This window comes from Strigops habroptila, chromosome 3, assembly GCF_004027225.2.
Source record: "Strigops habroptila isolate Jane chromosome 3, bStrHab1.2.pri, whole genome shotgun sequence".
Taxonomy (NCBI): domain Eukaryota; kingdom Metazoa; phylum Chordata; class Aves; order Psittaciformes; family Psittacidae; genus Strigops; species Strigops habroptila.
Window position 1 is genome coordinate 32,665,963 of NC_044279.2, and position 12,651 is coordinate 32,678,613.

Here is a 12,651-nt window from a genome sequence, read left to right on the forward strand (position 1 = left end):
TAAATCTAGTTTTTCTTTTTGCCTTGTCCGCAGTTTTTATCAGAAATTACAAATACTTTTTAGGTAATTTAATACAGTGATGTTGAATAGTTTAGTGAAATGCAAGCAGTAGTTTTTCAGTGGTAGAACGTGGTCTTGAATTGTTCAAGATGCCCAAATTTACAGCATTGGATTTCCATCTGCCTGTAGTATATTACTGCTTTCTTTTGAATTCATAGGACCATGCTCGCTTCTCACAATTCTCATAGCAGTCACAAATTAAAAAATTCAAAAAGGGCAGTCTGAAAACAAGGACCCACAAAGCTTTTTATCCTGATACTCACTAGACATTCAGCTGGAGTGAAATTCAGAATAAAAAAACTCAAGGGATACAAATTTGAATCTGAGTTGCAGAATGACAGAAATTTTAAAAAGAGCCCATTCCATCAAAATACTTCAGCATGCGAAATAAATTCTTCTGACTTGTTCAGTGTGACCTCCATGCCAGGTTGTTACTTGTTAATTGCTTGTTTGTCTCTCTGTCGAGGAGAGGGGAAAAGAAAGAAGTTAACCATCCTAAAATCATAACAGCATAGCTCCTGTCTCATGGTAGTGAGGAGGAACTATTTACTGGCCTTAGGTACTGATTTTTTTTTTTTAATTAAAAAAAAACCAAACCCAAACCTGAATTTCAGAAACTGCCACTATAAGAAATCACTCAAATGAGCTTTTTCAGCTACTTGTCTGCTAGTACAGATGATCATATCTGTTTTGAGTATACAGCTACTTCGCATGTGTAAGCGCAAACATAGTATGGTATGCCAGAGACTCTGTTTTGAAATTCTGGGGAAGAACCAGTGTTAGACATTGTATACTGTTTGGTGGGGCTTTTTAATCATCAGCATTTTTACATCATGGTTTGTAGCTTGCCCCTTCTCCCATTATTACATTAGTGTTCTCCAGCTTCTCTTCCATGTATTTGTTTTGTACCCATGCCCTTCAGATATAGTTAGATCTTGGTCATTTAGTGTTTGCATCTATCCCAGTCAAAATTTTTCAAAGAAAAATATTTGAAAGAAAGCTAAAGTGAAACAGTCCTGTATGTTAGTGATTCCAGGATGCTTGCTCTGTTCTTTTGATGGAACTTCTATGGATTTAGGAGTTTACAAATAATTTAAACAGCTGTTGTATTACTGGGGTTTGGTATTTTGTGGGGTTGGGGTTGGGTTTTTTTTGTTTTGTTTTTTTTTTTTTTTTAGATATTTGAAAGGCAGACAGTGTTTTCTCAGGTTCTTAACTTGGACTCTGAGCATAGGCTTGTTCCATAGCTGGTCTGTATTAGTATTTCTTATACTGAAAAACGTTTGAGGTAAAACCAACAGTAATGATGAGCAGGTGATGGGCTTGCTCGTTTCATTCCCTGAGGAAAACTTCTTCTTTTTCCCTTTTTTTTTTTTTTTTTTTTTTTTTTAATCTTGCCCAATTACATCTTCTGGATATATCCAGGGAGTGTCCCAGCAGCATTAGGAGGACTAACTGGGACAAACTGGGGAAAGACAGGAAGTGTGTATGTTTGCTTATTTTTTGCAGCATGAAGCTTCAATTTGAAATACTTACATGCTTTTATACTATAAACAATGAAGGTAAATCTGGCAGGTTTGGGGATTATATGAAAATCATATGAAAATACTGTCATAATTTCAGATGTAAATAAATGATAGCTGACTAACTGTATTTAATGTGGGGTTTAGACTTGGCTTGTCTATAATTAAGGTTTTATCATTGTTAGTATTTTTAATGTAGTGTTTCTCAATAACAAGAAAAATGTATCTACAGCTTTTTTTTTTCTCCTCCTTAAAGTTTAAGATGACAGTTATATTGCAAGTGATAGGGCAGCCCCAGGGGTTTGGTGGTATATGGTATCTGGAATTTGGAGTGGTGGATAAGCCTCCATTTGGATTCTGTGAGTTCAAAGCTGATGTAGTCTTGGGTTTGAGATTTGTAGCATTTTGCTCAGAACAATAAAATATTATGAACCAAAATGTTTTGAGTGTAGCTTAAACATGTTATTAGTTCATTACAGAATGTTTGCAAGACGGTTTGTTTTTGGATTGACTCAATCTTTGAGTCAGATTGACTGAGTCTTTGCTTTCAAGGAGCGATGATTACAAAGTTTGTGGTAGTGGCTCCACCAAACACCGAAGAACATCCACTACCTTTCCTGGTTAAATATCGACGTTCAATTGAGAGCTGTCAAAATCTCACTGCTAATGTTACGTTTTTTTAGAGAACATTAGTGGGGATTTGTTTAATTACTAAAGTGGTGTTTACAGCTTACACAGTGCACATAGAGAACAGCTGTTGACGTGAGGTTGAAAATTGAGCAGTCATCGCCTGGAAAAGAGCTGTGAAAAAGTTTGCCATGTATGTTTTAAAGTGTTCACAATAATCCATTCTTTATGGACAACTTATTCTCAATTTAAACTGTAAAAGTGACATAGGAGTTAATTAAATTACTGTAGAAATTTCAGTTGGTTTATGCAGGATTTTTTTTAATGAAAAACACTGGAAGAGTCTGTAGTGTTGTTGAATCTTATTTAGTTTATGCATTAGTAAAAAGTCAAACAGAAATGCCGATTATTTTACTGATTTCTGCTTTTTATGCTTAAAGCTTTAGGATCATTTTCTGCTGTATTTGGAGAAGAATGGAAGGAGAAAACTGATAGAGATTTTGTTAAGGTAATTTAAAAATTATTAAAATAATTTTGAACTGCATATGATGGGTAGCAAATTCTTGAAAAAGACAGAATTATAAGATATACCAACGTATCTCTTTAGAATGGATCTCAACGTTATTCCTTTGATTTAAATATAATAGGGGACTAAATCACAGTTGTAAGATATTTGTATAAGCAGGAATAAATGTATTAAGAAAAAATAGGCGTAGGTGAATGAATAAAGTGGTTCCATGTTTCTTTTTATAAGAAAGCTAATACATGTGAGGAAAAGGAGAACTGGTTAGCATATTTAACAAGAGAAAATAATGCTGGTTTATTGCCATGATCCGTAAAGAAAGATTCTGGATTATGAAAATTAAATCCATGACGTAAGAAGCATAGGACAAATATAAAGAAGTTAGCAATGTTGAAAGTTTATTTCAGTTAAACAATTTTTGCACAAGGCTTTTTTATCTTTCCACTAGAGGGCATGATATACTGTACAAGTAATGAAATGAGGTAAAAATATAACTGAAGTTTCTTTGTATAAATGCTTCCTCTTTATTGTAGGTGAGCACTTTGAGGTGATTGAGAGCATGCAGTATATTATAGCTGAAGGTTTGACATTTCAGCATATTTTCTGATACACAATTTTCTTGAATTACAGGTGATGATTTATATGGCTACAGTAGGAGAGAGATTAAAATATATTTTGATATGTTATGCTTTTTATTAAAGAAAAATGTGAAGGAATAAGCTGCTGAGCTCCTTATGAACTCTTAGCCAGGTTTCTGCTCAGTTTCTTAATTGTTTCATTACTGAAATGTCTTACCAGTATTGTACAGAAATATTTGTTATGAGTTTCTTCCCTTTTTTTTTTTTTGGTTTATTTCTATGTAACTCGATTTTGGTACAAGCTGGACCATAGTAGTGTTAGCTAAATGATAAGTATTGCTGAAATATCAGTGAAATAGATTCCCTAACCAAAATTTTCTAGGTAAAGTTAAAAACAAAAAGGTAAGCTCACATATTTGTTAGTACATGAACTTGAAAACGTGATTCAAATGTGCTGAAGTGTAAAATATAATGCTTTGTAATCTTTGTTTTCTTTTTCCGTTGAAAATATGTCCAGAAGTACTGTAGGTTGTGTTTTGGTTTGGTGTTTTGGGTTTTTTTTTGAAGCGCTTAGCACTGCTGTGTTGACTTCACCCTCAACTGTCACAGATTGTTCTGATCTAGAGCAGCAACAAGTGCCATGTCTAGATCTGTAAACAGTTAAAATTACACAGAATTCTAATTTATTATATGATCATTAATTATATAAATTTAAGTAATTGTGATAGATAAGGACAGATGGTTCTGATAGATGTTTTTGAGGAAGTGTTAAGTAGAACCACTGTAACTGCAATAAGATTTACTAATAAGAAACTTGGATGCTCTCCAAGATCTATTTTTGATCATTACAACATGTATAGCACCACTTTGTAGTGAAATACTGCTGAAAGCATGTCAGAAACTAACACCAGATCTAAAAATATCTCTAATGCCAAGAATGCAGATTTTTCAGAGCATGTTACTTCAAGCATTTGTTTGACCCTACTACTGGAAGTAATTTATTTTTTATTGCAGCTGTGGCAAAGCAGAAATCAGGGGAAGCATTGTGGGAGCTTCATGATACAGGAGAGAATTTGGTTGGCAGGGTAGAGACTGTGTATGTGGTTTTTGTTTGTTTTTTTAAATTTGCTTTTACAGCTTGAAGATTTAATAGAGTGACTATGGAATGTGTGTCTCTGCTTTCACTGCTCACATTATCTTCTAAAAAATCCTTCTTCGTTTGTTTGGGGTTTTTTCCGTTTTGCTGCCAGTTTGTGTCTTGACTTTTGTAAGGTTAGCAATCCAGCTTGTTTCTCTGCTCTAATGGCAGCAGTTCAGAAATTTGTGTAAAGCTGAAAATGGGAGAGGAAAAATGCAGAATTATGAATTGAGTATAGTGATGGCATGAACACACAAATGTTAGAGACTCACAGAAAGGAGGGTGGGGAGAGCAACTTCTTAAACATACGTATTCAAAACTAATAGGAATTGAATTGACAGAAATTGTGTTGAATTTGTAAATGTTACACTTAAACCGTAACGGGATTTTTATGTGTTGGAATTTTGGGGTTGAGGACGTGGCTGAGAAATATTAGGAATCCTGAAGCTGTTCTGAAAATAATTTTCAGGGTTAAATTCAGGATTCATAGAAAAATCATAACCTTGGATTCTTTGCAATTGAACGTCAGTTTCAGAGTTGGTGTGTCAGTTTTATGCAAAAAAAAAAAAAAAAAAAAAAAAAAAAAAAAAAAAAAAGAAAAATACGAACTCCTAATCTTTCTTAGCTGAAAATAGCTTTTCAAATGCAGTGAAAGAAATGTGAATGACATATGAGACGTGTTCAGAATATTTGACGTTTTGTCTATATAGCTACTCTTACTTTTTCCCAAGCTGCTCCTCCTGCTATTGAAATATATAAACATAAACTTGGAACTTTGGATTTAATAGAGCCATTTAGTTTCTGTATTTCAATGTCTTTATACAGACATTGGGGGTAATTTTAGAATCATATACTAAAAAGTTCTCTGGAAGTTTTTAATATTTGCTTAAAATAAGCTTGATTTAATTTTTAGTCTCTTAATAATATTAGTATTTTTAGTTTTCAATAACGAAAACTGGCCATATGTTTTTCCTTGTTATTTTCCTCTTCATTCTACTGTATCTTTGCATACTAGGAGCGGTACAGCATCACTGTTAGTATTTCTCCCACCCTTAAATATCTACACAAGAACTGTTGGTTGTTTGGTATTCAGTCTTGAGTTCTGTATTAATTTATCATAAAGAATTTGTCAATTGTTTCATCACCAATACTTCAATTTTATATTCTGCTGTTCTCCAATTTTGACTTAAAATCATTTTACTTTACATTTGCAGTATCATGATTTTTTCAGAACAGTCTGCTAGTTTCGTAAGGTCACATTCGCAAGCAAAGGAGCTTGCCTATTTGTTTATGTCCTTAAGCATCACTACTATTCCAGTGGAAGGTGAAGATGAAACCCAACATGTTTCTTTATGCTACATTTCGACAAAATCAGTTACCTTTTTTTAAAATGTTTTCCCCTCCCCCAATCCTTACTTTGTTATAAAAAAATAAATGTTTGGATAATTCGTAATTTACATGATTTTATCTGGAATGCTGCATATTTTCTCACTTTATACAAACTTCCCTCTGAACTGAACCAAATGTCTTTACTAGTCAATGAATCTGTTCCATTAATTGGCAGAATTTGAGCATCATTTTAGTTGAACCTGCTGTTATCCCTTATAGCTGTGTTACTTTATTGCTTTTCTTCCTTTTTGATTTTTCCTGGTGCTGTCAATAAGCTGAAATCTCTAGTTAGTTGGAATGACTGCATGTCCTTACTTGAGGATTGAAACAACTGGCATTTAGCTAGTCATCTTGTGTCTCGTTTTGTCATCCCCATTCTCAAGCTCTGATGACATCCTGCTCAGATGTTTTCTCATCTATTCTGGAAGCATTTTTAACTGTTTAATTTTGCATTGAATTTCCTCATGTTCACTTATGAATACAGTTTGTCTTTCCACAGAGAATTGTTTATATAGCATGCTTCTAATCAGATATTTAGCTGTTTTTCGAGGTATTTCTTATATGTCTCTAGGAGGTGCCTACTGATGCATATACTGATGTAGTATATGAATAATTGCATTATATTTCTTCTTGCACCATTCATTTCTGTTTACTTCAGTTTAAGCATTTGGATTTCATGTTCTTGGACTTTGAGGCCTTCTCTCCCTGCAGAGTTCCAAAATCCATACTATTGCAGTTTTTTATTTTCTTCGTTGCTTTACATAATGCTTTACTTCTCTGGTCTCCTTTTTTGTTTTGGTGAAGCTCTTATTTTGCTGTCCAACTCTTTCTTCTTTGTAAAAGCTTAATAATTTTCTTTACTGTGCATTTATTCTTTGAATCTTTTTCAGATAGTGTGTAGAGAGAGATCCTTATGCATTTAAATAGCTGAAATGCTTTTCAAACATCACCTTTCTTGTCTCTCACAGCGATCTGTTAAGCTGACTTCAGTTGCTCTTATGTTTTTCTTGGACAATAAATAGGCATGATCATTGCTACATGATACGATTTGTGGATTCAAATGCCTCTTGTTTTTATTTAGTTAATCTGATTTCCAGTGAATTCTGTATAATCCTGTGCATCTTTTTCCAAAGAACTTGGCTACTGGCAGTAATCAGATTTTGCATGTGCATCAAATTCTTTACCTTCGTCCATTATATCTTAGCATCTGGAAATTGCATAGTCAAGCATTGTTTGTTTGCTTCTGAGTTTTGAGCTTTACATTCCTATTACCAGTGCGCTAACATGATCTAAATATAAATATATATAGGAATAATTGTTGATAAGAGCTTCGCTTTCTTGTACTTTCCTGTTCATTTCTGTTAACATGTAGTATCATATCGCAGTTATAGTAGGAAATAAAAAACTGCTTGTGATGCTAAACTGTTTTTTTCTTGCCTCTGTGATATAATTAAGGTTTTCAGAGGAATATCTAGAAAGCTTGACTTAACTCATCTTTTTGCACTTTTGCCTTTCCTTTGGGCAAACAAAAATTTTGTCATGTTTCACCTCGTGGGAATCCCTTGAAACAGATAGGTCACAAAAATTATACAGAGGTTATTTAATTCTATTTTCCACCTTGCAGTTCTCTGCCCAACCCCATCCTTTTCAGGGATCTATTCTGCTAAGGCAGGAAACAAATGTTGAGTGGGCTGAGAGCAATCAACCAGAATGCTTAAAGGCAAAAAAGAATGTGATTCAGGCCAACTCTTTCCTTGTGAAGGAATAGAGTCTGCATACTCATTGGGAACTTAAGATGCCAAGACACCTTTATTCAGAAGTACAAGATGGAGATTACTGTAGGTAATCCTAGTGCTTTGGAAGAACTGGGTGGGCTTTTTGATCATTTGCGGCAGAACACATGAGTCTAGTGTGAATATTTGTCTGAGACATGGAAACATCTGTATTTCACCAGAATCAAAGAGGATAACTTTCAGAGCAAGGCGTGATTCTTTTTTTACTGGTAGTTTTTCCCTACTATGTTGTAAGCAGTTAGTAATTAACAAGTGTCATCATTCCAGTTAAGTACAATTAATACAATTTACCTTCCTGAAAGTCTTATCAAGGACTTTTTTTCTCTAGTGAAGAAGTTTTAGGTGTCCTGGAATCCTCTTTGGGTTTCTTGAAGTCCTCTACTGGAGTGAAAGATGCAGAATTCATATTCACTATTGACTCTGCATTATTTTTTTATATGTGGGTTAGCACAAATCTGTTTGTCACAGTGTCTCTCAAAAATCCTACATTTTTAAAATGTTTGGACAATGCAATTTTATGCCTGATAATTTGGTTGAGACTTTGATTGTCATTTGCCAGGCTGACTGCACTTTCTAAATTTCTTGCGTGACCGTACATGCAGGGCAGAAGAATATTGCTTCAAGCTGTTTGTCGTTCCCTGAAAAGAACAGTTAACTTTTCTGAGGGAGACGGTCAACTCTTCGATATAATGGTGCCTGCTGTAAGATAGCATGTTAGAATCACATGGAAAATTGTTCTACCTTGTAAATAATTAGAGACACATTTTTCTTTCCTTGGCTAAGAACTCAGCTATCCATGGTAAATCTCTCAGGTGTTTTGGAGCTCAGTGTAGTGATATACATGTATCCAGGCTTCCATCTGTACATTCACTCTTTCAACATGCTTGTCAATAGGCAAAGGCCTGGGAAATCCTGACCTCTCTATAGTTAGCAGCCCATATCTAAAATAGATACGTTAAATACCACCTATATAATAGTTTGTCTTAGCTGCCTGGATTTCTGAACACATTGTTTACTGATAAGCTATTTTAAGTTACTGGCTTGTTGAATGGAGGATGTAGGATATTTCTGAGTTCTTGGTGATAGTATCTTTTGGTAATATTTCTTAATTCTTTGGTGATACCACTGGAGCTTTTGCAGAATGTTTGAAAACTTAGTCTGCAAAGTGCTTACAGGAAGCCTGGTTTGGCATTTCATGTTCGCTGAAACACCCGTGACGGATGCTGACATTGGAAATGCAAAGCTACAGTTTTGGGCAAGTAAAAGACTCTGGGGTACTTCCACAGGGAAAGCAGTGTTCTTGGTGAGCATCATCCCCCACAGTGCTGCTGTATGTAGAAATAAACACTCAAGAGAGGGAAAAAAACCCTTAATTTTTGACTTGTTCTTTTTGCAGTTGTACTGTCTGCATATTCTTGTACTGTCCTGCAGATTCTCTTCCTTAGAGCTTTAAGAGACTTAACAGATCTCTAAGACTTGGAGGAACTGAGGCTGTGGGGGGATGCACATCATTCTGGTGTGCATCAAGTAGGTAACAGGGCTGGTGCATATGCTCTAGGTAATCGTGAGGCAAAAATTCTCTAGTTGGAGTGGTTAGCATCTTCTGCTCACAGCATGACTGTGTAATGAAACAATTTGAAAAATAACAGCTATATGTAAGTAAACTTCATTTGGTGCCTTGGTGTGTATCTCATTTTAACTAACAGAAAGGAGCCGTGTTCTGTTCTTTTCTGAAAAAGATAATCTCATCTGAGTTGACAACTAGCACTGTTTGTCAGACTGCTTCTTTAGGAAGGGGAGACTTCCTCAGTTGTTCAAGCAATTAGTGTGGATCTGTTTATTCTGCAGGTGTTAGGGGAGGTGTACAGTTTTCCAACAGTGTATTCCTGTCTTCATCTTTAGCCACAGCACTTTGGGGTTTTAGCAGTCTCTGTAATGTCTTCATCTGCAAAAAAACTTAAATTCTCATTTTCCATTCCTTTGAGAACATGTCCAGGATGATTTGCTTTCCGGATAGAAAAATTTGCTCCTTTGTGACTTAATATTGCCAGAGGTTTTTAAGAGTTTCATTTTGGACTATACACTGAAGTTTTAAGTGGCAAAAAGTGGATTATTGGACAATTCAGCTAGCAAAATATGGTGATGCTGTTTTAACATTTAATGTGTGAAAGCAGTTTTAACATTGTATTGTGACTGACTTTGGCCTTTTCCAAAGAGATGCAGATTGAAGTTGAAGACCTTCAGTATCTCTGTTGAATGTTTTTTCTGAAAGGAAGCATCCTAAAGGACGGTGTGTACTGACTGGTATATTTTCAGACAGTGTATTTCTGTGTGCTTTTAAAAATAATGACTGAAGCCTCTTTTTTAAATAGTCTCTTTCTCCAAAAGCAAAAGCAGCTCAAAATGAAGTACATCCTGCAGATTTTACCTGCAAGCTTTGGCCTTCTCTGGCTCTTGATGATAGCCTCAGTATTAATTAGAAAAATCTATTTGTCCCAAACAGTAAGGAAGTTAGATTTTTATCTGGCTATTCTTGTCTTTGCTGAAACGAGGCAATAATCCTTTGCGTGCAAGTAATCTTCTTTACTAAACAGCACTTGGATGTCATTTAGCAGCGTTGCAGTGGAAAATAAAAATCTTTTCCTTCCAATTTAGAAAATATGTAGTATTGTATTTTTCAAGAAAATAGTAGTGTCAAGCTTGGTATGAATGCTGTAATTTAGTAATTACATTTGCATAGCAGAATTTCTCCTGCTGTTCAGCTGGTGCTACTTCCCATCCTTCCCTTTTTATCCAGATTTATTTGTCGTTTTATTCTCTGATCATAGCCAAAAGAGGAGCTCTATTTCATTAGTGAGTCAAAGGAATGTATAAATTTTTATTAGTCAAAGAATGTTTATATTTGTTACGTTAGAGTGTATCTATCGTTATATTTTTTATATTAATATACACCACAATGTGTGTTTTTATTAGCTTGGAAACTTTAATCACTTGATTAATTCTTGAATTTCAGGAGGACTAGCAACATAACAATCATTTACAGATCAGGTCATATGTTTGTAAAGTGATTTGAATTCCAGTCTACTGAGGCATTGTTTTGCTTATACATCTGTATAAAGGTCTTTGGTGATGGTGGTTGTTGCTTCTCGGTGGTCTGTTGCTTCTCATATATCATTTGCATTGATATATGATGATATGGAAGACATAGCAGAAGCTTTAAAAAGTCTCTCCAGATAGAAATCTGACTGTTGTACTTCTAGTAGGAGTCTTATGATCTACTGAAACTAAGAGGAGTCGCTATCTTCTGATGTAGGAGTTCATTGTTAATAGGAGGTGAAGGAGGAGGAACTGTCCTTTTTCCCCACTTAAAATGGCTGTATTTCTAATTGTTTGTGGAAAAGTATCCATAGAGTTTCAGTATGTGCTTCAGCAAAGTTCTTGTGTGGTAGAGTTGGTTGATCATGAATGCATACTTCTGGTGCTTGAAGGGAAGAGTTTCTTAATGTAGAGTACTGAACATCTTGCATATCATCCCGTAAGTGAAAAATGCACTTACTATTAGAAATTTTAGAAGTACTAGGAAATTTTAGAAGGACAATACTTCTTATATTTTTCAGTATTTTAATAATAGAAATAAAAATAATATTTAAAGAAACATGATTCCCTAGAAATTAAGTGTATTTCTAATTCTTTCTTCAGTTTTGGAAGGATATTGTTGAGGATATTGAAGTTCGTGATCTAATTTCTGACAGAAGCAAATCTCAAGGTGAGACATCTTATCTTAATATATACTGTTGGTAAATATAGCAAAGGAAGTACTAAAAGTTATTTGTTTACTTTGTAGATATTCCATCAGAAGAATGGATTTGGGAATCCTTATTTCATCCACCTCGCAAATTGGGCATTAATGATATTGAAGGGCAGCGGGTACTTCAGATCGCAGTGATTTTACGTAATCTTTCTTTTGAAGAGGGAAATGTTAAACTTTTGGCAGCTAATCGTACCTGTCTTCGGTTCCTGCTACTTTCTGCTCATAGTCACTTTATTTCTCTACGGCAGTTGGGGCTTGACACTCTGGGAAATATTGCAGCAGAGGTAATGTGCTTCAAAACAGAACAATTAAAATATAATTTGATAAAAGCCTTACGTTAGTGTTAATTTTTTTCCTTGATCATTGGATGAATCAGGAAATAAATTATTCTCTGAATTTGTGAATAGCAATTTTCAAACAAGTGTTCAGAGCCAAAACAAAATTACAAAATGTATGTGTCACTTTGTTAAAATGGAATCACATGAAGAAGACTGATTGTATAGGGAGATAGAAGATATTCATAGTGTGTAATTTTCAGTTTAGTTTCCCAGAGAGAAGAAAGGAAGTTAGTCAAATTCTGCAGACTGTACACTAGCATCTTCATTTTATAATTATAACCGTTAGTCATAACTTCAAACTAGTACGTTTGAGAAAGGGGGTACTAGAGGGGTTTATGTCATGTGCAGTGGGCACCAGTAAACTAGTCATACGCTACTGGGTATACAGCCTGAATCATAGGAGGCATCCTTTTCGAAGAGATTTGAATATAATGAAATACACTATTGCAATATGTCATATCATTCTGCAGATAAATTGTATAGATTTTATAGGTAGATATGTTCAGGTATTTCTTATTTTAAAATATAACAGTTAAGTAAAATTGGGTACTCTCAGAGAATGAGACTTGAACTATTGGTCTGCTGCTGAATATTGAAAAAAAGATGTTTGCATTTACCATGCATCCAGCCTGTCTTGAATAAGAGAGAACGTTATGTATTATAATGTCTGAGAGGTCATGATTGAGAAGCAGAAGTAGATAGAAATAGGACAAATGTTTGTGGTAGCATTTGAGAAGGAATGTTTGTGGTTATTCATTCAGGTTCTGTTCTTTGTTGGATACTGGAATGTATTTGTGTACACTGTTGACTGCCTGGGAATAAAGTTATTTTCCTTATTCCGAGCCCTGGAAACTATACATTAGGCGGCTGC

General features: G+C 34.7%; 1 protein-coding gene across 2 annotated transcripts in view; it reads left to right on the forward strand.

Moving 5' to 3' along the window:
• Positions 1–12,651, forward strand: part of ARID2 (AT-rich interaction domain 2) — a 105,883-nt gene that overhangs the window by 61,102 nt on the left and 32,130 nt on the right. For both annotated transcript variants that reach the window (XM_030479864.1, XM_030479863.1), the window contains 3 exons: positions 2,651–2,718; positions 11,331–11,397; positions 11,476–11,726. In XM_030479864.1, coding sequence (XP_030335724.1) covers positions 2,651–2,718; positions 11,331–11,397; positions 11,476–11,726 — 386 coding nt within the window. The remainder of the gene's footprint in view (positions 1–2,650; positions 2,719–11,330; positions 11,398–11,475; positions 11,727–12,651) is intronic.